The 25,360-nt window shown below is 41.8% G+C and overlaps 1 protein-coding gene across 7 annotated transcripts in view; it reads right to left on the reverse strand.

Moving 5' to 3' along the window:
• Positions 1-25,360, reverse strand: part of LOC132865868 (zinc finger protein 883-like) — a 105,946-nt gene that overhangs the window by 35,391 nt on the left and 45,195 nt on the right. For 2 of the 7 annotated variants that reach the window (XM_060898374.1, XM_060898375.1), the window contains 2 exons: positions 17,019-17,190; positions 8,982-9,253 (listed from right to left, as the gene is read on the reverse strand). In XM_060898374.1, coding sequence (XP_060754357.1) covers positions 8,982-9,253; positions 17,019-17,178 — 432 coding nt within the window. In that variant the 5' untranslated portion in view covers positions 17,179-17,190. Of the gene's footprint in view, positions 1-1,006; positions 1,072-2,055; positions 2,873-8,981; positions 9,254-9,836; positions 9,904-17,018; positions 17,191-25,360 lie in introns of those variants that run through there. The other 5 variants (XM_060898377.1, XM_060898378.1, XM_060898376.1 and 2 more) reach the window with 4 other exon arrangements.

Here is a 25,360-nt window from a genome sequence, read left to right on the forward strand (position 1 = left end):
GCATCTCGCAGAGGCCACACAACTTGAGATGGTTTTGTTATTTTTCAGTGTATTCTACACAACCAAATTCAGTGTGTGCCCTGCACATCTAACAGAGGCCCATCTGTGTCTCTCTTTCAGAATTCTAGCAGCTGCCACTACATTGGCCCCATTGTCATGGACAACTGCCTTCACCTTTTCAAAAGGAATGTGAAATTTGGTAGCAGCCTCCTCCAGCCAATCTGCAATGTTTGTGGCTGTATGCCTCTCCTCTAGAGGCATTGTAGTAAGGGAGAGGGACTTCATTTCCCAATCATCTCCCAAAAAAATGACATGTGACCCCCAGATAAGCCTCTGTGGCCACACTCATCCAAGTGTCTGTTGTCAGTGCAACACAGTCTGTCTCCTGAAGAACACTCTTTAATGTATGTTATTTCTGAGTACTTTTCCTCCATCATATTTGTGAAATATGTTCTTGAGGGAATGGTGTATTTGGGATTGAAAGCTTTGATCATATTCTTAAATCCTGTGTCCTCCACCATGGACAGTGGGCACATGTCTGTGATGAGCATATTTAAAATGCTGTTGGTAAAAACTGCAGCTTCTTCCACAGTGTATGGGGGCCTGAACGAACGAAGCTGTCCATGCGCTGTTGTGATGTACTGTGGGGGGGAAAAAAAAAAACAAAAAAAAACATTGATTTGTACAACAAATGCTATAAACTCGCCCAAAAGTAAATCTATATACGAATGAATGTAGATTCGTCCATCTGTAGCATTTTATTATTACTACTTTATGTATGGGGAAGGTGTGTTTTGAGATGTAACCTCTGTGCGTGCGTACACGCGCGGGAGGGAGAGATGAAGAGGGATGAATTACGAGTGAGATTTTGGGGCATTTGCTCTCGTTACTTATCATGCCTCATCACTATCGACTCATAACACAGGCTACAAATAATTACAAATACTGTACTAATGTTCTAACAAGCGAGTGTTCATATCAGTTAGCAATCGTAAAAATACGTTACCTTGTAGAGGCTCCCAGTCCGCTTGGAGAAGTGCAGTTCATGTGAGGATGCTTTTGGTTCAGGTGCTGCAGCAGTGACGAAGTACTATTATGGTAGGCCAGGTCCGTTTTACAGTGTACACACTGCACTACGTTGTACGCCTTACGAAGCGTAAAATGGTCCCACACTTTAGAAATTTTCTGCCTTTTACGCACACCGGTATCTTCGTTTTCCGCCACTGCCAGAGAGCAAATTAAATCGTGCCGCCTTAAATCTTTGAAATGCGCGTCAATTATTACAGTCTGTGTGAAACAATGATACCGGAGCTGCGCAGTCGTCTACAAAGCGGGAGTAATACGATAGCAGAGACATTTAAAATAGACGGACTTTGGTGACATGAATTAAACGAAGCCTCGAGGCAAAGAATTTGCCTCGAACATTTTTTGTAATTGAATTATTTGAGTTACTCGAATAATCGTTTCAGCCCGTGTCAATTCTAGCTTTGTTTAACTAGGTGGCACTATGGAGTTAATGAAACCCACCTACACGAATTTTCAATAATCACCTCAAATTGTATCACAGGACAAACATGCAACATTCCATGAGTTTTTGGCCACTGTAAGCCCCTCAGAACAGCGCCGGAACATTTCAAAATCCCTCATTCCATCCAGCATGGCTGACTTCCTGTTGGGCGGAGTCATATACACCCAAGTGAAATTTGTCCTTTACCACAAGAGTATTGATCACACCAAATCTCCTGCTGATCCGAGCAACTTCATCTCAACCATAGCTTGTTCTTGGGGGCACTATAGAGCTTTGGGGCCACGCCCAGTCCCTTGCTCAGTGCAACATTGTGATCTTATGCACATTTGATCAGTGTGCCAAAATTCATGAGTTTAAGCATCGCAAGTGCCTCAAAAACAAGTTTTCCTGCAGAGAAAAAAAAATTAGAAGAAAAAAACAACATGCCGAAAACAATAGGGCTTTGCACCTACAGTGCACCTCAGTGCTCAGGCCCTAAAAACAGCACAAAAATTAACCATTTCGAAGACAGGTTAAGCCTTACTTACACAAAAGACGGTGCCTGGCTGACCCCCAGGTGAAATTATCATGGGATGCGTGACGTCATGCGCAAGAGGTCTATTTGTCCATCTCTTAATTGACCTGAACTGTCTGCCCAAGGGCATCAGTTCAAAGAGAGAATATCTGGGGTGGGACGGATCTTTTAATATACCCTGGGTTCTTTTGAGGCAGCAGGAACTGTAAAGCTCTTCCAGGCAGGGGACAGGGCATCCGATGATTATCTGGGCGGTGGTGATGACCTTCTGGAGCACTTTCCTCTCTACTGCTATGCAGTTAGCAAACCACACACTGATGCAGTATGTAAGTATGCTCTCTGTGGTGCAATGGTAGAAGGACACAAGCAGTTTTTGAGTGAGGTGGTTCTTCCTGAGGATCCTCAGGAAGTCTCTGCTGTGCCTTATTTATCACTTGCGTGGTGTTGGTGCTCCAGGTCAGGTCCTCCTCCATGTGCACCCCCAGGAACCGGAAGTCCAAGATCCTCTCTACACATTCCCCACTGATGAGAATAGGCTGAATGTCCGTTTTCTTTTTCCTGAAGTCTATGAGCAGCTCCTTGGCTTTGGTAGTGTTGAGGACCAGGTTGTTGTCTCTGCACCACCCAGACAGCTGGTCCACGTCATCCTGATAAGCAGACTCCTTCCCCCCAGAGATGAGCCCCACTATGGTAGTATCATCCGCAAATTTGACAATGTCATTACTGGAGTGAGCGGGATGCAGTCGTAAGTGAAGAGGGTGAAGAGTAGGGGGTTCAGCACACAGCCCTGTGGGAAGCCAGTGCTAAGGCTGAGATGTGGGGGTGCCTACTCTGACCCTTTGGGAGCAATCAGACAGGAAGTCCTTTATCCAAAGGCAGATGGATTGAGACAGTCCCAGGTCTGTCAGCTTGGACACCAGTCTGTGAAGGAGAATGGTGTTGAATGCTGAGGTAAAGTTCACAAAGAGCAGCCCAACATAGTTCTCCTGTTGCTCAAGGTGAGTAAGGGCAGTGTGGAAAGTTGTGGGACCTGTTAGCTCTGCAAGCATACTGGTGTCTGTCTAACATGGGTGGGAAGCTTGCGATGAGGAGTTCAGACCAGTTTCTCAAAGCACTTCATGATGACAGCAGTAAGTGCCACTGGACAGTGGTCATTCAGGCTGCTGCTGATGGTCTGCTTTTGGCAGTGGAACTATCGAGAGGACTTCAGGCAGGGAGGGACGGTGGACTGGGATAGGGACTGGTTGACTTCTCGTGATATCCTGTGGTCTGTACATAACATGGTTCAAGGAGATGTTTTATTTTACTCCAAGATGCATGTCCATCAGAAATACTGGCCAAAGGTGATCAATTACTGCAGGAGTCTTGGTCAAGGTGGCCCATTGCTATTTAGCTCCTAATACTCTCTAAGCTTAAATATTAACAGTCCCATGAGCCTTTGCACTCTGGCAAGGCTCAGTGGAACTGGCAACATCTAGGGTGACTGCCTTTTCTGGTCACGACAACAATAATCCTCCTCCCTGGACCTAAAATTATTTTCAAAATCAAACTGAGAATGGGATTAAAGGCCATTTAGTTTTAAAAAATGTAAAATTTCTAAATAAGTGATTACAACGGGTGGTGTAGTGGTTAGCGTTGTTGCCTCACAGTAAGAAGGTTCGGGTTCGAGCTCCGTGGCCAGCAAGGGCCTTTCTCTGTGGAGTTTGCATGTTCTCCACGTGTCCATGTGGGCTTCCTCCGGGTGCTCCGGTTTCCCCCACAGTCCAAAGACATGCAGGTTAGGTTAACTGGTGACTCTAAATTCACCATAGGTGTGAACGTGAATGGTTGTCCGTGTCTATGTGTCAGCCCTGGGATGACCTGGCGACTTGTCCAGGGTGTACCCTGCCCCTCGCCCATAGTCAGCTGGGATAGGCTCCAGCTTGCCTGCGACCCTGTAGAACAGGATAAAGCGGCTAGAGATAATGAGATGAGATGAAGTGATTACAACCCTTTTTAATTAAAAAGCAGAGTCATTGTTGTATTTAAAAATATATATTATTTCATGAGCCTGTCTAAAAACACATGGGGTTGCTCAAAATTCCACAGCACACTTTGTCTCATAGCACACCAGGTATATACCATACAGTGGTGCTTGAATGTTTGTGAACCCTTTAGAATTTTCTACATGTCTGCATAAATATGACCTAAAACATCATCAGATTTTCACACAAGTCCTAAAAGTAGATAAAGAAAAACCTGTTAAACAAATGAGAGAAAAATATTATACTTGGTTATTTATTTTTGAGGAAAATTATCCAATATTACAAATCTGTGAGTGGCAAAAGTATGTGAACCTTTGCTTTCAGTATCTGGTGTGACCCCCCTGTGCAGCAATAACTGCAACTAAATGTTTCCGGTAACTGCTGATCAGTCCTGCACACCGGCTTGGAGGAATTTTAGCCCATTCCTACGTACAGAACAGCTTCAACTCTGGGATGTTGGTGGGTTTCCCCACATGAACTGCTCAGTTCAGGTTCTTCCCACAACATATAGGCCCTGTCCACACGGCAAAGGATTCAGGTGACTCCGATACAATTGCTTGTCGTTTAGGCCTGGCGTCCACACGGCACCGGCGTTTTGGGTGCACAAAACGCAATCTTTTTGAGAACGGGTTCCAGAGTGGAAAGATCTGGCAACGTTGCCGTTGTGAAGTCGTCTGGATGAGTAGAACGGATTTGTTTACGATGACGTCACAACCACATGTGCTTCACGCCGAGTAGAAGTGTAACGAACTCGAGTTGTCAACAAATCCTATAACTTGGTTCATGAAACGCGCTTACAAAATATTTTCACTGTGAATATTTATTGTGTAATGGTGCAAAGTGAGAGAGAGAGAGAGAGAGAGAGAAAGAGAGAGAGAGAGAGACTCTGCCCTTAGGGCAGAGTCAATCCCACCAGCAAAAATAGGGAAAAAAAGGAGCGATCTCACCTCTTCAGATGTTGGTTTAAGTCCGACAATACATTCCTCAAAAAGGGCGTAGAGGAGCAAATTAATCCATCAACGTGTAGCATTCAATTTATTCCGGACCATTAAAGACGCCGCCTTCCGCGTAGAATCATACGTCATCCTCGCCGCCATATTGGATAGGTCAAAGCGGAGAATAAAGATTAGCTGCGTTTAACTGTACCAACAGGTTTGCCGTCCAAACGAGATCACATGGGATTACCTTTCACAGGTGAGACTGGAAAAATACTTTTCACTGTATTTGGTCATTATAATGTAATTTTACGAACAGATTTTCCTGACTTTGTGGCTAATATGAAGTCTCGCACATAATAGTTTATGCGCATGCGTCCTTACTACTTCTACTGTTCTGGTGTCTCCGAAGGGACCATCTTACAGCGCCCCTAGAGGTGTGGCATGTGTATTGCATCGTTTTCAGCAAGCGTTGCGTTGCCATATGGACCTGATATTTTACTGATTGTTGCCCATTTGGACGCGATATATTTTTAAATAACATCTCGTTGCCATTGTCGTGTGGATGTAGCCTTAGATTGGATTAAAGTCAGGACATTGACTTGGCCATTCCAAAACATGAACTTTATTGTTCTTTAACCATTCTTTGGTAGAATGACTTGTGTGCTTAGGGTCATTGTCTTGCTGCATGACCCACCTTCTCTTGAGATTCAGTTCATGGACAGATGTCCTGACGTTTTCCTTTAGAATTCGCAGGTATAATTCAGAATTCATTGTTCCATCAATGATGGCAAGCCATCCGGGGCCAGATGCAGCAAAACAGGCCCAAACCATGATACTACCACCACCATGTTTCACAGATGGTATAAGGTTCTTATGCTGGAATGCAGTGTTTTCCTTTCTCCAAACATAACGCTTCTCATTTAAACCAAAAAGTTCTATTTTGGTCTCATCCATCCACAAAACATTTTGCTAATAGCCTTCTGGCTTGTCCACATGATCTTTAGCAAGCTGCAAACAAGCAGCAATGTTCTTTTTGGACAGCAGTGGCTTTCTCCTTGCAACCCTGCCATGCACACCATTGTTGTTCAAGTGTTCTCCTGATGGTAGACTCATGAACATTAACATTGGCTAATGTGAGAGAGGCCTTCGGTTGCTTAGAAGTCACCCTGGGGTCCTTTGTGACCTCGCCGACAATTACACACCTTGCTCTTGGAGTGATCTTTGTTGGCCGACCACTCCTGGGGAGGGTAACAATGGTCTTGAATTTCCTCAATTTGTACATAATCTATCTGACTGTGGATTGGTGGAGTTCAAACTCTTTAGGAGATGGTTTTGTAAACTTTTCCAGCCTGATGAGCATCAACAGCGCTTTTTCTGAGGTCCTCAGAAATCTCCTTTGTTCGTGCCATGATACACTTCCACAAACATGTGTTGTGAAGATCAGACTTTGATAGATCCCTATTCTTTAAATAAAACAGGGTGCCCACTCACATCTGATTGTCATCCCATTGATTGTAAACACCTGACTCTAATTTCACCTTCAAATGAACTGCTAATCCTAGAGGTTCACACACTTTTCCTACTCACAGATATGTCTCATCTCATTATCTCTAGCTGCTTTATCCTGTTCTACAGGGTCGCAGGCAAGCTGGAGCCTATCCCAGCTGACTATGGGCGAAAGGCAGGGTACACCCTGGACAAGTCGCCAGATCATCACAGGGCTGACACATGCCCCTTTTCCACCAAAGCAGTTCCAGGGCTGGTTCGGGGCCAGTGCTTAGTTTGGAACCGGGTTTTCTGTTTCCACTGACAAAGAACTGGCTCTGGGGCCAGAAAAACCGGTTCCAGGCTAGCACCAACTCTCTGCTGGGCCAGAGGAAAGAACCGCTTACGTCAGCGGGGGGACGGAGTTGTTAAGACCAACAACAATAAGACCGCGAAAGATCGCCATTTTTAAGCGACGAGAAGCAGCAGCTGTACAAACGTGAAGTCATCCATTATTATTATTATTGTTGTTGCTGCTGCTTCTTCCGTGTTGTTTTTGCTTCAATATTCGCGCCAAGGTTTATGCAAATGTAGCGACGTAACTGACGTATACAACGACGTAACTGACGTATACAGCGACGTAACTGACGTGGCTTCCCTTAGCACCGCGAGCTATGGAAAAGCAAGCTGGTTCTCAGCTGGCTCGCAAGTTGAACAAGTTGTGAACCAGCACCAGCACTGGCCCCAAACCAGCCCTGGAACTGATTTGGTGGAAAAGGGGTAACAGACACAGAACCATTCACACTCACATTCACACCTATGGTCAATTTAGAGTCACCAGTTAACCTAACCTGCATGTCTTTGGACTGTGGGGGAAACCGGAGCACCCGGAGGAAACCCACGCTCACAGATATGTAATATTGGATCATTTTCCTCAATAAATAAAAGACCAAGTACAATATTTTTGTCTCATTTGTTTAACTGGGTTCTCTTTATCTACTTTTAGGATTTGTGTGAAAATCTGATGTTTTAGGTCATAATTATGCAGAAATATAGAAAATTCTAAAGGGTTCACAAACTTTCAAGTACCACTGTACATATTCAAATCAACCCTCACCAAACTGATGTTGAAATTATACGAGGGCAAGTCAAAAATTCTAAGACAAATGAAAAAAATCTTTATTTATGAAAATAAAGCCATTTCTCTACATATCTTCCATTTAAGTCTAAACACTTCTGCAAGCGATGTTTTCATTGGAGAATTCCTTCTTTGTAGTCCTTTTTTGAATTCCTTTTGAAATTATAACATCTGTAGGGCGGCACGGTGGTGTAGTGGTTAGCGCTGTCGCCTCACAGCAAGAAGGTCCTGGGTTCGAGCCCCGGTGCCGGCGAGGGCCTTTCTGTGCGGAGTTTGCATGTTCTCCCCGTGTCCGCGTGGGTTTCCTCCGGGTGCTCCGGTTTCCCCCACAGTCCAAAGACATGCAGGTTAGGTTAACTGGTGACTCTAAATTGAGCGTAGGTGTGAATGTGAGTGTGAATGGTTGTCTGTGTCTATGTGTCAGCCCTGTGATGACCTGGCGACTTGTCCAGGGTGTACCCCGCCTTTCGCCCGTAGTCAGCTGGGATGGGCTCCAGCTTGCCTGCGACCCTGTAGAAGGATAAAGCGGCTTGAGATAATGAGATGAGATGAGATTATAACATCTGTCTTCAAACTTTTTGACTTTTATTTGCACTTGTGAATTCATGGAAATGAAACCGATTGCCTAAAAAGTCATACCAATTGCATACCCCAGCATCAAACCAACTCTCATAGTGGCAAATTGTGTGGCATCGAAAATCATCAGATCATTGGTGTGGTAAGAAGTTTTATATTAACTTTAGCATTAATTATAACTAACAATAGATGTTCAAATCCTGTAGTGTCATGCTTTTCTGTTTAGCCTTGACATTTAGAAAAGAAACAAGCTCCAAGTGTGAATAAGTTCTTTGTTTTTGCGCGCGTGTGAGAAGCTGCTACCGGGTTGTCGTGGATGCGGCAGAGTCAAGGAAAACTTGGGACAGTTTTTCTCAGCTGCAGTTGGGAAAACAGACTATTACAAAATGTTGATGGAAGCTATGATTATGACTAATATCTTGTGTAAGACAGGAAGCTGAACATGCCTAGAAGTAGATATGGGAGGACCTATGTTAGTGACTACCTGGGCTTGTGATTTTATGGGACTTTCATTAAATTATACAATAAATAAATACATTTGCTTGAGCATTATTCAGGTGTTACTCATATTTCTATTATTAACAGGTGAATTTCCACCACACTGGCTAAAAGAATCGATGTAGGATCGCATTGTGATCAAACTTGTGATTTACACCACTCGTCCACATATCAGTGACAAGAAGAAATTGATATTAATTGGAGCTACTTTCATCTAGTCATCATATTTTGTGTTTCTTAAAAATATACAATCTTCATAATAAATTTATGACAAACTCACAACCGAGGAGTCTCCACTGTTCTTGGCTTCCTCTCGGTTCACCGGCTCTCCCTGGCAGGGGCCGAAGTGTGCACCTACTGGAACAGTCTGCCCCTTATTAAACACTCCCAGGCTTGTATCAGGAATACTGGACTTCTGGATTTCTAGTCCAGGAGGAAGAGTTTGTCTGGCTCGGTCAGGGACTCCCATGGGAACAGAAGTATCTGGGATGAACAGGGGCGGTCCATGAACCTCACATTTGTTGAGGAAGAAGGATTTGCAAAATTCGCAGTCTGGGAGTAGAGAAAACACAACAGGAAGAAATGAGGCCCAAATGTGTGTATGTATCTAAGACCACACACACAGTACATTAGTCCTGTATAAAAATTATCCTAAGAAAGCTTGCCAGTAAGTTTCACTGAGCATCTGGTTGAGACTAGAGATGTCCGTCAGGACTGAGATCTCACAGGAGTACACACAAGGTACACAAGTACGGATTGTTTTTATTTCCTTGTGGGCACAAACAAGTGGTCAGAAGCTTGCAGGGCAAAATAAACCAATGTTCATTAGCATGACTGTGGCACTATGTGATGCATTTACAGCATTCTTAGGACCTGCCTGGTCAGGGTCATGGTTGTTTTCAAAGAACTTGCTTATCTTTTGGGAAACAGAATATCCCAAATTTGTTATGAAAATCACATGCAGGTACAAACAAAAATAACTGTCCACACAGTAAGTAAATAAATAAAATAGTCCAACGCACATCTCTGAGCTTGCTGACAATTCTGGTATTTCTAGGCCTAGGCATTTTTCCAATGCCATACATCTAGAATTCATATTTAATTTAAAAAAATAATAATGAAAAAAATTTCACACCTAGTGGCAATTTAAGCATAACCAATTTGCTGAAGGAGAAACCAGTGGGGGTGGCACGGTGGTGTAGTGGTTAGCGCTGTCGCCTCACAGCAAGAAGGTCCGCGTTCGAGCCCCGTGGCCGGCAAGGGCCTTTCTGTGTGGAGTTTGCATGTTCTCCCCATGTCCGTGTGGGTTTCCTCCGAGTGCTCCGGTTTCCCCCACAGTCCAAAGACATGCAGGTTAGGTTAACTGGTGACTCTAAATTGACCGTAGGTGTGAATGAGAGTGTGAATGGTTGTCTGTGTCTATGGCCAAGTTTACATTAGACCGTATCTGTCTCGTTTTCTTCGCGGATGCACTGTCCGTTTACATTAAACCGCCTGGAAACGCCGGGAAACGGGAATCCGCCAGGGTCCACGTATTCAGTCCAGATCGTGTCTGGTCCGGTGCTGTGTAAACATTGAGAATACGCGGATACGCTGTGCTGAGCTCTAGCTGGCGTCGTCATTGGACAACGTCACTGTGACATCCACCTTCCTGATTCGCTGGCGTTGGTCATGTGACGCGACTGCTGAAAAACGGCGTGGACTTCCGCCTTGTATCACCTTTCATTAAAGAGTATAAAAGTATGAAAATACTGCAAATACTGATGCAAATACTGCCCATTGTGTAGTTATGATTGTCTTTAGGCTTGCCATCCTTCCACTTGCAAGTGGTAAGTGATATGCACTGAGATCACACACACAGCGGCTCAGTCCCAAATCACTGCTTGTGCGCTATACTCGCGCGCTCTGTGAGCTGCGCAGGGCCGGAGTGCACACCCTCCAGAGGGCACTCGCTGTTCAGGGAGGAGTGATTTGGAGCGCAGGATGCCTGCGGAGCCGAGCGTATCCGTGTATTGGTGTTGCTGTGTGCACACTAATCGTTTTAAAAACGTTAATCTGATGATCCGCTGATACGGTCTAATGTAAACCCCACCTATGTGTCAGCCCTGTGATGACCTGGCGACTTGTCCAGGGTGTACCCCGCCTTTTGCCCGTAGTCAGCTGGGATAGGCTCCAGCTTGCCTGCGACCCTGTAGAACAGGATAAAGCGGCTAGAGATAATGAGATGAGATGAGAAACGAGTGGACCCAGAGGAAGGAAGTGTAGGGTTTCTACACTGACGGGGGAGAACTTGCAAAACTTCATACAGACAGCAACCCAAGCTGAGAATCGAATCCAGGACCCTGGAGGTGCGCCACTGTGATGCCCCTAAACCTGTATACAGATATTTGGACTCCTGTCCATCACACCCATCTGTGCTGATTGAGCATCCCATTCCAGGGGCATACTCTCTGTCCCCTATTAATCACAGCCGACTGGGGTCTTCTGTGAGCTCATGCATGTGGGAAAGAGAGCACATGGCACTGTCCTCCGGGTGCGTTTTGCTATCCTGTGACGCAGCATGAGCTGCATTTGGAAAAGAGGAGGTTGATGGCTTTACATATCTTGGAGGAAGCATGTGTTAGCCTTCACTCACATGGTTAGAAGAGACCTGGCTGGTGGATGGATACTAGCAGGTGACCACAATGGGGAGAAAATGGGTGGGAAAAAAAAAAACTATAGTCTTCTAATGTGGTGAAGATGTTAAGACACGTTTATTTAGCATTTATGGAAGGGGACCCAGGTATCAGTAAGTTTCCCAAGATGGAGGCGTCTTCAGGACAGAGGAGTTTGTGCTTTCTGGTTTCTCAGTCACACAACATCCCACATTTTTTTTTTGTCTCAGAATATTTTCAGCTGGAGAGAATGACATTCGATGTAAACAGAAACAAATAAAACATGCAATGTATCATTCATTCATAAATTAAAAATTGTAATTGTAAGCAAATCACTGTGGTATGAGGGGAATAATACACTTTGGGCCTTGCTGTCATATGAAAATAAACAAGAGAAGAGTCATCTACAGTATATCCCCCACCCTACAGTGGTGCTTGAAAGTTTGTGAACCCTTTAGCATTGTCTATATTTCTGCATAAATATGACCTAAAACATCATCAGATTTTCACACAAGTCCTAAAAGTGGATAAAGAGAACCCAGTTAAACAAATGAGACAAAAATATTATACTTGGTCATTTATTTATTGAGGAAAATGATCCAATATTACATATCTGTGAGTGGCAAAAATATGTGAACCTTTGCTTTCAGTATCTGGTGTGACCCCCTTGTGCAGCAATAACTGCAACTAAACGTTTCTGGTAACTGTTGATCAGTCCTGCACACCGGCTTGGAGGAATTTTAGCCCGTTCCTCCATACAGAACAGCTTCAACTCCGGGATGTTGGTGGGTTTCCTCACATGAACTGCTCGCTTCAGGTCCTTCCACAACATTTTGGTTGGATTAAGGTCAGGACTTTGACTTGGCCATTCCAAAACATTAACTTTATTCTTATTTAACCATTCTTTGGTAGAACGACTTGTGTGCTTAGGGTCGTTGTCTTGCTACATGCCCCACCTTCTCTTGAGATTCAGTTCATGGACAGATGTCCTGACATTTTCCTTTAGAATTCGCTGGTATAATTCAGAATTCATTGTTCCATCAAATGATGGCAAGCCGTCCTGGCCCAGATGCAGCAAAACAGGCCCAAACCATGATACTACCACCACCATTTTTCACAGATGGGGTAAGGTTCTTATGCTGGAATGCAGTGTTTTCCTTTCTCCAAACATAACACTTCTCATTTAAACCAAAAAGTTCTATTTTAGTCTCATCCTTCCACAAAACATTTTGCTAATAGCCTTCTGGCTTGTCCACGTGATCTTTAGCAAACTGCAGATGAGCAGCAATGTTCTTTTTGGAGAGCAGTGGCTTTCTCCTTGCAACCCTGTCATGCACACCATTGTTGTTCAGTGTTCTCCTGATGGTGGACTCATGAACATTAGCCAATGGCCTTCAGTTGCTTAGAAGTTACCCAGGGGTCCTTTGTGACCTCGTCAACTATTACATGCCTTGCTCTTGGAGTGATCTTTGTTGGTCGACCACTCCTGGGGAGGGTAACAATGGTCTTGAATTTCCTCAATTTGTACACAATGCGTCTGACTGTGGATTGGAGGAGTCCAAACTCTTTAGGAGACGGTTTTGTAACTTTTTCCAGCCTGATGAGCATCAACAACGCTTTTTCTGAGGTCCTCAGAAATCTCCTTTGTTTGTGCCATGATATACTTCCACAAACATGTGTTGTGAAAATCAGACTTTGATAGATCCCTGTTCTTTAAATAAAACAGGGTGCCCACTCACACCTGATTGTCATCCAATTGATTGAAAACACCTGACTAATTTCACCTTCAAATTAACTGCTAATCCTAGAGGTTCACATACTTTTGCCACTCACAGATATGTAATATTGGATCATTTTTCTCAATAAATAAATGGCCAAGTATAATATTTTTGTCTCATTTGTTTAACTGGGTTCTCTTTATCTATTTTCTGGACTTGTGTGAAAATCTGATGTTGTTTTAGGTCATATTTATGCAGAAATAGAGAAAATTCTAAAGGGTTCACAAACTTTCAAGCACCACTGTATATACCAACTACATACCAAGTTTCAAGATATTATGCATCACATTTTTCAAGTTCTGCTGCAGGAAACAAACCCTGCCTCTTTACACTGACCTCAGCAGCTCATGGCATAAGCCTACCGGATCTTTGATCCAGGTGAGCTAAAAATTAAAATTTCTCACATTTTCTTAGTATCAAAAGGCACTACCTAATACTTAATAAAACATTACTTAAATCAACACATATACCAACTTTTAAGATCATACCACTCAGTTTTCAAGTTCTGTTCCGGAAACAAAACCTACCCCTAAGACTAACTTGAGAGACTAAGTCTAAAAATTTTTTCCATGGTAACATGAAAAATTTAAATTTCTTAAGCTGAAAAGGCACATCTACATCATCTTGTTAACATGTATACCAAGTTTCAAATCTGCATCATGAATAGTTTTGGATACATGCTCCAGAAACAAACATTGCTCTTCAAACCCAAGTCAAAATCTATTTTTTTTTTAATGTAAAAATCTGAAAAATACTTTTTTTCAAAAATCCAAAATAGCAAAAGGGACCACCTCACATGTTGCTTGATATGTATACAAAGTTTCATGAAGATTTTCAGTAGTTTTAAAAAGATATAGCCTGGAAACGAAAACGTGACTGGAAGGACGGAACTCGTTTCTATATCCCCTGGCATAGATTTTTATCTAACAGCATGACCCATCATGTGTTACTCCACACTTTTTTATTCAGGTTAACATCAATTTGTAAGTGACTAACACTACGTTCAGACTGCAACCTGAAACGACCCATATCCGATTTGTTGTGAAATCCGATTTTTTTGTTAGGCCGTTCGCATTACCAATTATATGAGACTTGTATGCGATCTCCAATATGAACGGAAAACGACCCAAAAGTGTCCCGCATGAGCAAATTGACACATAATAAGCACATCTACGTAATACGTAAACAAAAAAAAGCGCACTCTTCAAGTTTAATGATTTCTTTTTTTGTTTGTTTAATTATCTGGTTAGTGTTAAAGTGTGAGGTCTCGTGTGTGTTTTTGTTTCTGAACTGAAATGAAAACGTGTAGCCTGGTAACGAGGGTTGACTCCTAAATGTCTCTCTAATTTCTATATAAGTGCACTACATGTTACTAGGAAGTAATGGATTTTTAAACTCTATATAGTGCACTCAAGCTTCAGTAGGCAGTCATTTGGGATACGGCCGCTGTATTACCAAACTCTTAATTCAGGCTTAATAATTTGCACATATTTATTTCGTCATATTAATAAACTTTTTCTACATTTTTATAAATATTTATTTAGATTGTTTATAGCCAGCTGAATTCTGCAACTTCTCTCAGCGCTGGCTCAAGGTGCAGAAACACCAGTGCAGTTTGCGATGGAGATGAGGCGAGACCTGGCGATGTGGTTTTTGTGGCGGCGGCGGAACTCACACAATAATCTGATTAATGTGGGCAGCAGACTAATGAGACCGAAGGTGTCAAATTACTGGAAATTTCCAGAACAATCTTATAATCTTGTAATACAGGATGGTTTAAGTTATAAATCAGTTATAGAAACTGTTTTATTTAATCAGGCTAACAGATCAACATCCAGGTCCCTACCAAATCCACCATTAGCTTGATCAATTCTATAAAAGTCTATTTAAATTCTGAAAACTGTACAAATGTTGTTGTTTTCCACCAAAGAGGCGGGATTAGCCAACACAGAATAGTGACGTTTGTCTCTTGTTGATGACGTGTAGGTCGCATTAATGCGACCTGTCCGGTCAGACTGCAGTCGCATGTGAAAATAACGGATATGCATCGGAATTAGGACCACATATCCAAGCGGCCTGGGTCGCATGTGAAAAAAATCAGATCTGTGTCGTTCAGATTGTCAATAACAAATCGGATACAGGTCGCATATGGGCAAAAAAATCGGATATGGGTCGTTTCAGGGTGCAGTCTGAACGTAGTCTAATGTATTTTAAATAAGTAAATAAATAAATCCTTGCTACCATATTAAAATGTGAATTGCTTATAGTGTATCAATAAAAATATCAATTTGTCACAATGTGTCGATTAAATAATCCGAGACTGAGGCTACATCCCAAATGTACTGTATTGCACTTTTAGTGCACCAGATAGCATGTAGTGTAAACTGCCTGGGTGCCCACTACGTCGATCGCGATCGACCGGTCGATCTCGAAGGCAGGGATGGTAGATCTCATGATTGATATGTAAATATTAATATATTTGTTATGAAATTTAAAAAAAAAAAAATGTCGTGGTCATTTTTACATGTAAACAAATTCGCTTTTTCCCTGAAGCGAAATGTCAGCCAAGCGCTGCGTCAAAAAAAATGTTACATTAGGTTACCATGACAACCAGTAAAATGAAACTGCTGGTTTCAAAGATGCAGCGCTGTGATTTAAGAAACTTCCGAAACCTCGCCTCGGAGCTGGAGATGCAAGGGAGGGCGTTTGCGCAACTTAACAGTGCACGCTACACTGAGCAGATTGAAATTCTCCAGTCAGAGTTTGAGAAGCGATTTCAAGACTTTGCTTTGCTCGAGCCACTAGCTACATTCATGTGCCACCCATTCGGGGAAGATACTGAGGTGGATTCCCTCGCCTCAAAAGTTGCGGCACTGTTTCAGCTGAACACGTCTGCCGTGCAAGACGAGATGCTGATGCTGCAGTCTGACATCGAGTTGAAGTCCAGGGCGCATGGGCCGTTTTGGAATTTACTCACGGAGGCGAAGTACCCGAACATGCGGCAATGTGCCACCTCCTTAACCGCATTGTTCGGCTCCACTTATTTGTGCGAGTCGGCCTTTTCGCATATGAAGATCATTAAGTCTAAATACCGCTCCAGTATGTCCGACGATCATCTCGAGGCCTGCTTGAGGCTCGCTACCAGCCGCTACTGTCCGGACTATGCAGCCCTCTCTGACTCCCTCCAGTGCCGATCATCATCGGATTAAGATCTGATTTAGGGCCTACATCAGTATGCTATGTATTAATGTTGTGCTGTTGCTAAGTTCCACGGTTAAAAATAAAAAATAAAAAAAATATAAAAGCAGGAAAAATGTTTTTATATAAAATTGTTGTAAATGTCAAATCTCTGTCTAGCAGGCTATACAAAAGTCAATTGATGTGAACAAAAATGTTTTGGGGTTTACAATGCCCGTCTGGATGCATTTAACTTTTTTTTCTAAACATAGCCCTTTTTTTTTTTTTTTTTTTTACAGTGGGCTTGTTTCATGTTTACTTATTAGTAGTTTGCGGTTTATAAAAGTTAACAGTGATTTGAACAAAAATACGTTTAGGAGTACAAAGCTTATGCATTTAACATAATTTGAATGTAAATTTCAGTCACCTTTTTGTATGCATGTTTGCATATTATTAAACAAATTGCATATGAATGTTTATAAATCAAAACAAGTGTCATTATTGTTATTATTATTATTATTAGTAGTAGTAGTAGCAGTACTAGTAGTCATAGTAGGCCTAGTAGTGGTAACAACCTAGTCCGAGTAGATCATATTAACATGGTCATTTTAAAAGTAGCTCGCGAATCAAAATATTGTGGGCACCCCTGGTGTAAAGAATAAACAAACAGTGAGTGTTACTGAGCACCAGAGTGGCCTGATGTCTTACAGAGGTAGTCTTTATTGTCAGGATCTTCCACTTTAACAGAGAGACCTTCAGGTGGGTTGTCGAGGTCGTCTCTATGGTTGTAGATTTTCAGCTCCAGTGTCTCCTCTTTCTTCACACGGACCTCTGACGTCCCTCCAGCCGTGGATGTCTTGGTTTTCATGTCCTCACACAGCTAAAGATCAAACAACAAATCTGTTAGGGCGGGACGGTATCCATCCCACTCGGGAAGGTGCTGCTCTCATTTCTCGCAGCATCGCTCATAGAAAAGGCCTAGTTAATCTGTGACAATCCAGAGCCAAGGCCAGGGAGCAGACGAACAGGCTAAACCGACTGTCTGCTACCTGCACAGAGTCGTCACTCAGGGTCCACTACATCAAGACTGTATCTGTTCCCCAAGCTATACAAAAAAGTTTAAATACTCAGAGTTTGTTCTAGTAATCTAATCAATATAAAATTAAATCATACTGACTGTACAGCCGCTGCCAGCACCTTTGATCTAAAGAAGAACTATTAGAATTATTAAATATTAGCTCTCATGTCTGAAGCACTAACTGTTAATGAACTTATTACAGATCAGCAGTTTAATGTACTGTGTTTAACAGAAACATGGATTAAACCAAATGAGTCTGTAGCATTAAAGGAACCTAGTCCTCCTGGAAACAGTTATATACACCAGCCTCACCTAACTGGCAGAGGAGGCGGCAGCGTTATTTATAATGATTATCTAGGCATAACACAAAAACCTGGACAATTAATATGAAGAACTTCAAACTTATTGAATTCATATTATGCATTACAGTTAAATTACGTTAAAGATGGCATTTGGTACACATCTGCACCATCCTGAACCGAAACAGGCCGGTACGAATACCGTATTTTTCGGACTATAAGTCGCACTTTTTTTTCTGATTTGATGAAATAAAATTCGACATAAATGAAGAATGACACTCCTCGATGATGACTACAGCTTTAATAACAAAGATGAAAGAGCCATGGGGCGATAATAAGCCCTACCGGTAAAAATATTCTAAAAGCAAACTGATTAATGCATCAGTAATAGGCTACTAATATTAGTTATAATAATAATATAGGCTATTAGTAATAACGATAGTGATAGTATTAAAGATAGTAGTAGATATTTAAAATAATCAGACTAGGCTACTTACAGGGCAAAGGGCGCGTTATCACTGCTCAGCTGTTCGTTTATTAAATAAACAATGCAGTCGCGCAGTAACCACGCACCGCTTATCAGATACAATCACAGATCCTATGGATAGAATAACCCTTCAAAAAAGTGCGACTTGTAGTCCGGTGCGACGTATATATATTTTTTTCGTCTTCATAATGCATTTTTTGGCTGATGCGACTTAAACTCCGGAGCGATGTATAGTCCGGAAAATACGGTACATGCATCATTACACCCCTACAAGAGAGTAAACAGCAGGAGACAGGCCAAGTTTACATTAGACCGTATCTGTCTCGTTTTCTTCGCGGATGCACTGTCTGTTTACATTAAAACGCCTGGAAACGCCGGGAAACGGGAATCCGCCAGGGTCCACGTATTCAATCCAGATCGTGTCAGCTCCGGTGCTGTGTAAACATTGAGAATACGCGGATACGCTGTGCTGAGCTCTAGCTGGCGTCGTCATTGGACAACGTCACTGTGACATCCACCTTCCTGATTCGCTGGCGTTGGTCATGTGACGCGACTGCTGAAAAACAGCGCGGACTTCCGCCTTGTATCACCTTTCATTAAAGAGTATAAAAATACTGCAAATACTGATGCAAATACTGCCCATTGTGTAGTTATGATTGTCTTTAGGCTTGCCATCCTTCCACCTGCAAGTGGTAAGTGACGCGCATACCCGATATGCACTAGGATCACACACACAGCGGCTCAGTCCCGAATCATTGCTTGTGCACTTCACTCGTGCGCTCTGTGAGCTGCGCAGGGCCGGAGTGCGCACCCTCCAGAGGGCACTCGCTGTCAGGGCGGAGTGATTTGGAGCGCAGGATGCCTGCGGAGCCGAGCGTATCCGTGTATTGGCGTTGCTGTGTGCACGCGAATCGTGTATTGGCGTTGCTGTGTGCACGCTAATCGTTTTAAAAAAATTAATCTGATGATCCGCTGATACGGTCTAATGTAAACCCCACCACAGACATAAGGAACTGTTGCCTCCAATCAGCCACACCTGGTCCTTTCCTGGCCAGGTATTTATCATCCCCCTGAACACAATACCCTCCAGGCCTGTAGAGGGTGCACACACACAAACGGTTAATACTGGCTCCAACACGCATCACTACCCACAGTGTGGACAGAGTTCCTCTCACAGTAAACTCCAAAAACACCAGCACATTCTCACAGGAGAGAAGCCGATTCACTGCTCACAGTGTGGACAGACATTTACTTATTCAGTAACATTTCAGACCCACAAGTGCACCAACTCTGAGAGACTGCATGATTTAAAAGTTATATTAAATATAGGGCGGCATGGTGGTGTAGTGGTTAGCGCTGTCACCTCACAGCAAGAAGGTCCGGGTTCGAGCCCCGTGGCCGGCGAGGGCCTTTCTGTGCGGAGTTTGCATGTTCTCCCCGTGTCCGTGTGGGTTTCCTCCGGGTGCTCCGGTTTCCCCCACAGTCCAAAGACATGCAGGTTAGGTTGAATGAATGAATGAATGTTTATTTATTTTCGAACATGTATAAAAAAACTATTTTACACGCAAAAGAAAGAAAACAAGAAATTAAAAAAACAAAATAATAAAGAGCTAAGACATTACAAAACACCGCACATTGTTCGAAAAAGGAGTGGGAAGAAGTACAATACTTTTTTAATTTCCCACCCCTTTTTAACTACCCCGAAATCCTAACTACATTAATACACCTATAAAGATACATACCATATATACACTTCATGAATATCTATATAAATATATAATTACAAAAAAAATTATATATATATATATATATATATATATATATATATATATATATATATATATATATACACACACACACACTACAACCCCGATTCCAAAAAAGTTGGGACAAAGTACAAATTGTAAATAAAAACGGAATGCAATAATTTACAAATCTCAAAAACTGATATTGTATTCACAATAGAACATAGACTAATGTCGAAAGTGAGACATTTTGAAATTTCATGCCAAATATTGGCTCATTTGAAATTTCATGACAGCAACACATCTCAAAAAAGTTGGGACGGGGCAATAAGAGGCTGGAAAAGTTAAAGGTACAAAAAAGGAACAGCTGGAGGACCAAATTGCAACTCATTAGGTCAATAGAGATCTTGCAGTCACGTGACCGGAAAGTACACAGCCGCCATCTTGTCGGTAAAAAACACAGCTGAATACTGCTGCACTCGTGTACAGAATGGATCAATTTCAACCGACGGACAACACGGCTCATTTTTCTAATGAACAGATAACTAGATATGTCTAAAATAAACGATCTACAGATTAGTGACCCTTATGGCTTACCGGACGTAGTTTTCACGACCGTGTCAGTGGATATTGAACTGCCAGCGGAATACCCGGACGTGTATAATTACCTCATTAACTTTCCCTCGCTGTTCAGTGGTGAAGCACTGCGTGCTTATAAATCTCTGGACAGTTATCTTTACAGAAATTCAGGATTTGTCAGCGACTCAGATGTGGCATCTTGTAAACAAGAAAATAACAATCCTCATTGGATGGGTAAGTCACTTAAGTATTGAGTATAGCACTGACCAGCCGATTATAAAATAGAATAAGGTAATTCCAGCTGTAATTCCAAATTGTCCATCTTGTTTGCCATGGATCTGGCGTTGGAGAGGTAAAGGCTTAGCAGTGGAGATTTGAGTGGTTGTTTTCTGAGCTTAGTCAACAGGCCAGCTCTACAGCCTCGCTTTTGCTTCCGCTCCCGGCGCCGCCTCCTTCGCTTTGCTTCCGATAACAATCCACGGAGACCCCGCTGGTCTCGCTATCTCGTCCAGAATGTTGTGCATGCGATGGAAATCGCTACAAACCGTCATTTTCTGCTGGAAACCAATGTCCAGTAAGTCCATACGGTTGTAGTGGATACTGAAGTCCGGTACAGATGAACAACACGCAAAAATACACATAAAAAACGTACACAGGTAGGGAGAGCTTGTAGCTGCAGCCGTTGTAATAGAATTGTATATAGTAGGGTTTTCCAGAAGAAAAGGTAGAAGTAGAACCAGAATGAAGTAGAAGGCGGAAATATGGCGTTTGACCGACAAGATGGCGTCTGTCACAATCTGGATCGGCTGTGACGTCACATGCAAGTGCTCCATGGGCAATAGGTCATTAACATGACTGGGTATAAAAAGAGCATCTTGGAGTAGCAGCGGCTCTCAGAAGTAAAGATGGGAAGAGGATCACCAATCCCCCTAATTCTGCACCGACAAAGAGTGGAGCAATATCAGAAAGGAGTTCGACAGTGTAAAATTGCAGAGTTTGAACATATCATCTACAGTGCAGATCATCAAAAGATTCAGAGAATCTGGAAGAATCTCTGGGCGTAAGGGTCAAGGCCGGAAAACCATACTGGGTGCCCGTGATCTTCGGGCCCTTAGACAGCACTGCATCACATACAGGCATGCTTCTGTATTGGAAATCACAAAATGGGCTCTGGAATATTTCCAGAGAACATTATATGTGAACACAATTCACCGTACCATCCGCCATTGCCAGCTAAAACTCTATAGTTCAAAGAAGAAGCCATATCTAAACACGATCCAGAAGCGCAGACATCTTCTCTGGGCCAAGGCTCATTTAAAATGGACTGTGGAAAAGTGGAAAACTGTTCTGTGGTCAGACGAATCAAAATTTGAAGTTCTTTATGGAAATCAGGGACGCCGTGTCATTCGGACTAAAGAGGAGAAGGACGACCCAAGTTGTTGTCAGTGCTCAGTTCAGAAGCCTGCATCTCTGATGGTATGGGGTTGCATTAGTGCGTGTGGCATGGGCAGCTTACACATCTGGAAAGACACCATCAATGCTGAAAGGTATATCCAGGTTCTACAGCAACATATGCTCCCATCCAGATGACGTCTCTTTCAGGGAAGACCTTGCATTTTCCAACATGACAATGCCAAACCACATACTGCATCAATTACAGCATCATGGTTGCGTAGAAGAAGGGTCCAGGTACTGAACTGGCCAGCCTGCAGTCCAGATCTTTCACCCATAGAAAACATTTGGCGCATCATAAAACGCAAGATACGACAAAAAAGACCTAAGACAGTTGAGCAACTAGAATCCTACATTAGACAAGAATGGGTTAACATTCCTATCCCTAAACTTGAGCAACTTGTCTCCTCAGTCCCCAGACGTTTACAGACTGTTGTAAAGAGAAAAGGGGATGTCTCACAGTGGTAAACATGGCCTTGTCCCAACTTTTTTGAGATGTGTTGTTGTCATGAAATTTAAAAATCACCTAATTTTTCTCTTTAAATGATGCATTTTCTCAGTTTAAACATTTGATATGTCATCTATGTTCTATTCTGAATAAAAGATGGAATTTTTAAACTCCCACATCATTGCATTCCGTTTTTATTTACAATTTGTACTTTATCCCAACTTTTTTGGAATCGGGGTTGTATATACAATATATACACACTACATAAATATCTATATAAATATATTTTACAAAAATAAATATATACACTACATACATATCCCTGTAAATATAAATGTATACCATATACCAAGTTAGTTCTAATATAACAAATCAACCCTATTCTATTTATAGATTTATCCCTCATCAGCCTCCGTTAACATATTTCCTCTTCCATGTACTTGTTTAAAAATATCTTTTGTACCTTTTTTAACAGATTTATATTTGCACTTTGTTTTATTTCTGTCTCCAGTCTGTTCCATAAAGTCACCCCACAGCTCGATACGCACATGCTTTTTATATTTGTTCGAACCTTTGGTTTTTTAAAATTTAGGTCTCCCCTTAGATTATATCCCCCCTCTCTCTCACTAAACATTGCTTGTATATTTTTTGGCAATAGATTATTTCTTGCTTTGTACATTATTTGTGCTGTTCTGAATTTGACCAGATCCATAAATTTCAACATGTGTGATTTTATGAATAGTGAGTTTGTGTGATCTCTGTATCCTGTTTTGTTTATTGTCCTTATTGCTCTTTTCTGTATTGTACATATCGGCTGCAGAGTGGTTTTGTAGGTGTTTCCCCAGACTTCGACACAGTAAGTCAGATATGGCAAAAATAACGAGTAATATAGAGTATGCGAAGATTTACAATCAAGAATGTTTTGTTTTCCACAGTATTGCTGAGCACTTTGCCAGTTTTGCTCGTATGTATCCTACATGAGGTTTCCAGCAGACTTTATGATCCAAAATCACACCAAGAAATTTAATTTCCTGTACCATTTCTATCTTAGTATTGTCTATTATCAATTCTACATTACAATCCATTTTGTGTCTCCCAAACAACATGATTTGTTTTGCTTAGATTTAATAATAATTTATTTTTGTCAAACCATAGTTTTAGTTTATTTCAGTTGTGATCGTCTCCAAAGTCCACTGCAAATTCTCACCGGAATAAAAAAAATATTGGTGTCGTCTGCAAACAAAAATTTCAGTACTTGCGAAACTCTACATATGTCATTGATATATAATATGAATAATTTTGGACCTAATATTGACCCGTTGTACCCCGCATGTAATGTTCATGAAATCAGATTTATGGTCACCTATCTGCACAAACTGTTGCCTGTTTCTTAGATAGCTTGACAGCCAGCTCCACCCAACTCCCCTAACACCACACTTTTCTAGTTAACTTAATAATATACTAGGCTTGGCACGGTTATGGGAAAAAAAACGAACTGTACGATACGCCTGTTGCGGTGCAATACGCGTATAAACCGCGGTACCCCTATTTAAGACGTTCGCCAAAAAAAAAGCCGAATGCCCGTATGAAACCACGTGGTTCTCTTTCGCGCGAACAGGGGAATTCCGAATTCCCTTTACTGTCTATCTGCGCATCTCAGAATGACACAGGATAATGGGCGAACTAGATTTTTTTTTTTTCCGGCGAGGGGAGGGGAGGTTTGTTTTAAACAGTGCAGTGATTGGTTTTATTGCAATATTTTATATTGGCTGTGTGTGTATTTTGTTATAAATCGTTCTAAGAATATAGTGGCACTTTAAGATTAGATAAGAAATCCAGCCATATGTTTCAAAACACTGCACTTTAATTTCAAGTGAAAAAATACATCCTCACTCTCAGGGATTAGAAGAGTTTTTGATTCGGTTTTTGTATATAGGTGGTTGGTTGGTTGGTCGCCACATAAAAGTTTAAGTTTTAACACACACATCTGTTCAAAAGTAAGCTTTAAGAACTCATTTTTATTTCTTCCAATTATGAAAACTCTGTATGTGACAAAAGACACCTGGTTCCTCTAGATGCCACAACATGGCAGCAAACACTCCTGACACTTTGTATAAATACTGTAGTAAATAAAAAAGCTGTTGAAATCATCCATGTCTTCCCTCTTGCTGTTTCAAAATACTACCTGGCTTTTCATCAGAGATTGTTCATAAAATGTGCTTATGTCAACTCAAACTCAGTTTGTGCATGATTATTTCATTGTAACTATAATTTTAACCTCTCTTAAATGCTGTATCCTAAACTATGTTTACTTAAGGTAAATAGTAGGCTATATGCCCAAATACAGAGTACTTAAGATTAAAAAAAAAAAAAAAAAAAACGCAATACGTACCGAACCGCAGACCTCAAACCGCAATACGTACCAAACCGCGACTTTTGTGAACCGTGCCACCCCTATAATATACTGTAATCAACGGTATCGAATGCTTTTTTTTTTTTTTTAGGTCCACAAATACTCCAATTGCTTTTTTTTTTTATTGTCTATACAGTTTGTGATTTCCTCTATTAGTTCCATCGATGTTGATCTGTCCGTTCTGAATCCATATTGACTGTCTGTAAGGAGGTTGTGTTTTTCAATGAATTTGTCCAGTCTATCTGAAAAAAGTTTGAGTATTTTGGAGAATTGGGGGAGTAAAGAAACAGGCCTGTAGTTTGTGAAATGGTGTCTATCTCCGGTTTTAAACAATGGTATCACTTTTGCAATTTTCATTTTGTCTGGAAATGTACCTGATTGAAAAGATAAATTGCAGATGTGGGTGAGTGGTTTCACAATTCCCTCAATAACTGTCTTTACTGTTAACATGCCTATATCATTCCAGTCTGCAGAGGTTTTGTTTTTACATTTTCTTACAATTTGCATAATTTCTTCATCATCAGTTGCAGTTAGAAAAATTGTACTTGG

This window comes from Neoarius graeffei, chromosome 18, assembly GCF_027579695.1.
Source record: "Neoarius graeffei isolate fNeoGra1 chromosome 18, fNeoGra1.pri, whole genome shotgun sequence".
NCBI classification, from domain to species: domain Eukaryota; kingdom Metazoa; phylum Chordata; class Actinopteri; order Siluriformes; family Ariidae; genus Neoarius; species Neoarius graeffei.